Raw genomic sequence first — 4637 nt, 5'->3', positions numbered from 1 at the left:
GTGTGTGTGTGTGTGTGGGATAAACAGACCATCTCTTCCTCATGCTACTCTTTTTTCTCACTCTTTCTATCTCTCATTCTCTCTGTCTTCCTGTCATCCTTTTCTCTTTTCTCCTTTTCTTCTTTTTTTATTTCCTTCACTCTTTCACTTTCTCCTTTCTTTTTTTCCTCGGTGTTCACACAATGTCCCAAACCCACTCTCTTTCTCTGTCCACTTCTTCTTTCCCTCTTTTTTTCCCTTCTTTCCACCTTTTCATTTTCTCTTTTCTATCACTTTCACTTTAACGCTCTATTCTATTCACTTTCATTCTCTCTATTTTAATCCCTTGCTTTTTTTTGTCCTCTTTCTGTTCTTCATTCATTTTCTTCCTTCTTTCTTTTCATTCATTCTTTTTTTCACCTTTTCTCTCAGCCGCTCTTTCACTCCATCCTTCTTTATTTTTTCTTTTTCACTTTTGTTTTTTTTTTTCTTTTCATTTCCCAAGTTTTCTTTTCTTTCTTTTTCCTTTTCTCTCCTTTTTTTCGTTCCCTCCATTTCTCACAGTTTCTTTCTTTCCTTTTTTTTGTCTCTGAAATTCGTCCTTCTTTCATTCCTCCATCATATCCATCTCCTTTTAGGAAAATGTAAATGTGTTTATTAGGTTTATTGGCTTATATTTATATTTATATATTTTTTTCATCTGTAAACCTCCCAGTGGTGGGCGTGGTCGGGGTCGGTGACGTCACGCCGGTGTCCCCCCGGTGCAAGCTGCTACGAGGCGGTTTTGGGGCGGACCGAACACACACACACACACACACACACACACACACACACTCTCTCTCTGAGAGCGGTAATGCTGAGTCTGTTGGAAGGTGTGTGTTTACTTCCCCTGTGAGCTCGCGCTGGACACAGCGACATGGCGGCGCGCGGTAACGGAGCGGAAAACACCGACAGCACCGAGGTGAGTGCGCGCGCGGAAACCGGTCTCTCTCTCACACACACACACACACACACACACACACGCAATACTGCAACACCGCAGTAACACGATAAACGCATCCCAGAATAGTACAGCAGTGCCGGTTACCATAGTAACCACATTTACACCGTGTTCCGGATTGAGACGCAGCTTACATAGACATGTCACACACACACACACACACACACACACCATATATACACACATCATTCATACATACAAAACACACACACACACACACACACACACGCACCATATATACACATCATTCATACATACAAAACACACACACACCATATATACACACATAATACATACATACACACACACACACACATCGTACACACACACCATATATACACACATCATATATATATATACACACACACACACACACACACATGTATACACACACATACACACGCACACACACACTGCTTTTTCCCCACATCTAGCTCTGTATTTTTTGTTTCTTCATCTGTAACTTGACGTCGCAAACCGGAAGTGACATGGCTTCACCATAAACAGCTCGGACCCCGCACGCGCACATACACACGTCTGACATTTTTGTTGTTGTTGTTGTTGTTGTTGTTGTGGAGGATTGAGCTGTATATAATAAGACGCCACGTAGCTCGCGACCTTCACAGAAAGCGCAGTGACGCGATGCGTGGCGATGACGTCACTACCCTCATATTTCCCCTCTCTCTCTCTCTCTCTCTCTCTCTCTCTCTCTCTCTCTCTCTCTCTCTCTCTCTCTGTGTTTTTGAGTGATCTTTCTCTCGTGTAATTTGCTCTATAGATGTTTTAGGACATGACTGTGTGCATATTTGGTGTGTGTGTGTGTGTGTGTGTATATCTGTGTGTGTGTGTTTCATAAGCTTTATACAACACTCCTGCTGAGTGCACTCTGATTGGTCAGAAGATGTTGAGTAATTTTCCGTAACAGCAGCTCTGACAGTAGAGCAGGTTTATATTAATGCGCTCGTTCTGATACGTTATCGTTTCCATAGTAACAGTTCATTCACAGCGACGTGTACAGCGGACGCTTCTGGTGACGTTTTCTGTAACGAGAAATGTGTTTGTGTAACATGTATGGAAGGAGTCTCCAGTGTCAGCGCTTTGTAACAGTCAGAGGTAAAGCTGGAACTTTAAGTTTTCCGACGTCTTCAGGACAGAGGAGTTTACGCTTCTTTGCGGTTTCTCAGTAACATGCGGAACAAGCTGCGATTTTTATTTTTATCTTATTAACTTGAAGCGAGAGAATAAAGAGACTCCTGTGAGGGAACGAGTGTTTATAGCTGCTATAACGTAAGCGACAACAGGAACTAACTCGTTTCACTGAACATTAAATGTAACTATAAACAGATAAAAAGTATGATGTGTCGTTCAATAAATTAAAAATTAAAATGATCTCCGCTTCATCACACCACGCCGGTGATCCCAGAACGGGACGGAAATAATGAACTAATTTTGGTAATTATCGACTTTATCCACGTTTGTAACTCCAGTGTGTGTGTAGCTGACAGGAAGCTAACACACGTGTGTTTACCGACGGTGGGGATTCGGATTTAGCGTGCCATGATACTGTTATAATTATTATCTTTCTCCATCTTGATGTGTTTAATTTTTCTATTTCAGTCATTTACCTTATGATACTTTTCCACTGTGACTGTACTGTTTAACGGTGTGTGTGTGTGTTTTCCAGATAAAGAGATAATGTAAGTGTGGAATGTATCTGTCAGTACATGTCTCACACACACATAACCAAGCTTTAATTACTTTGTGTGTGTGTGAGTGTGTGTGTGAGTGTGTGTGTGAGATGTGTGTGTGTTGTGAATGGACTGATTGAGCCGTCACCTTTAGCAATATTTATTACAATTAAGATTCTCACCGCTGACAGTGATGGATGACTGTGTGTGTGTGTGTGAATTATGTTTCCCAGACAAAGTAGTGCTTAAAGTGTGAAAGTCTCTGTCAGTACATGTCACGTACACGCACACACACACACACACACACGCACGCACGCACACACACACGCACGCACACACACGCAACACACTGATCTGCTTACACACCAAAGCTCTAATTCCAGCTCTTTACTCTGTGTGTGTGTGTGTGTGTGTGTGTGTTACCTGTTGCTTGGGCAAAGGTAACAAATACTCTCTTATTCACTCTCATGTCTGACTTTAAAATGACCTTGTCCAGACCTTAGAGTCCTCTGTGTGTGTGTGTGTGTGTGTGTTAAGAGGATTGAACAAGCTGTAATATTGTAATGAAAGTAATCAGTTTAAGTTAATATCCCCTAGACACACACACACACACACACACCTGACCTGTAATGTGTATAGCTGTGTGTGTGTGTGTGTGTAATACAGTGTGCATATTTGTCTGTACAGCTGAAATTATTTCTATGAATATTTGCGGTTTCCTTCATAATCTTTGGCTAAATAGCTAGCATGCTAATTATCTGAGATTGTGAATGTGTAGTGTGCTAAGAAGCTAGCGTGATAAATACCTGCTTTGCTAACTATCTGCTTTGCTAATGGTGATAAAATAGCTTTTTAATTTTTTTTATTTTATTAAATCAGACGGATTTGTGCGAACACACAACACTTCATGCTTATAGTCATGACAACACTGTTGCTAGGCAACTTCTGAACAGGATGATCGGTGTAAATTATTATTATGTTGTTTAAAGATCTAATTTTTTTCATTTAGTACTGCTCTTCAGAAGCATCATAAGATATTTACATGGTTCCCAGAAGACAAAATAATAACAACGTACACCGATCATCCTGTTCAAAAGTTTACACCCCCCCCAGCTCTTCTTGAGCATCAGTGAATGTTTACAGCTTCTGTAATAGTCGTGTTTGAGTCCTTCAGCTGTCCTCAGTGTGAAAAGATGGATCTCAGCATCATGTAGCTGCTGATGGAAAGGAGTCAGATATGCAGAAGATGCTGGAAAAGCAGAGAAGGTGCAGGAGCTGGAGGATTTTTCTGAAGAACAGTGTGCAGTTTAACTGCTCAGGACAAACAAGAGACTCATGAACAACTTTCACAAAACATAAAAACAGTCTCTGATCATCAGGAAACACACACAGGATTAAGAATCGAGCGTATGGAAACTTCTGAACTGGTTCCTGTGTGTAGATTCAGTTATTATTGTGTCTTGTGGACGAGATGGAAACATCTGCTGTGTGAAATCGCTTATTCAGGGCAGAACTAAATAAAAACACAATGCAATTATTATGATCCTCTTATTTTTTTTTAATTGTTAACATTTTGCAGATTCTGTAAGGCGTATGGAAACGTATGACCCCAACAGTATTCTTCTTCCAAACACGCTGTGTGATGTTGAACCAAGTGTGCGTGTGTGTGTGTGTGTGTGTATCAATATTACTTGTCAAAATATCAGTATAAGGTGATGAATAATGTAGTAAGGTAATTTACTTCACCACACACACACACACGCACACACACACGCACACATAACGTGTCATGTACAAGTTGCTGGCTGAAACTTGTAAGAAATGCTAACAGCGTTCATCAAAGAGAAAAGCGACACGTAAACACATTTTTTTAATACAATATGGTGGCTGGTTGACTGTGAGCATTACCCATAATGCACCGCAGATGAACATACAACAATTTTAGCCATTGGAAAGTGTCTTTAAGAGCG

The 4637-nt window shown here is 40.7% G+C and overlaps 1 protein-coding gene across 1 annotated transcript in view; it reads left to right on the top strand.

Moving 5' to 3' along the window:
- Positions 1 to 697: 697 nt before the first annotated feature.
- Positions 698 to 4637, top strand: part of LOC113530579 (tetratricopeptide repeat protein 39B) — a 20144-nt gene continuing 16204 nt past the window's right edge. The window contains exon 1 of the mRNA XM_034312203.2: positions 698 to 940. Within this exon, the coding sequence (XP_034168094.2) occupies positions 896 to 940 (45 nt within the window). The 5' untranslated portion in view covers positions 698 to 895. The remainder of the gene's footprint in view (positions 941 to 4637) is intronic.

This window comes from Pangasianodon hypophthalmus, chromosome 16, assembly GCF_027358585.1.
Source record: "Pangasianodon hypophthalmus isolate fPanHyp1 chromosome 16, fPanHyp1.pri, whole genome shotgun sequence".
Classification (NCBI taxonomy): Eukaryota; Metazoa; Chordata; class Actinopteri; order Siluriformes; family Pangasiidae; genus Pangasianodon; species Pangasianodon hypophthalmus.
Note: the sequence above shows the minus strand (reverse complement) of the source record. Positions and strands in the feature narration are given on the sequence as shown.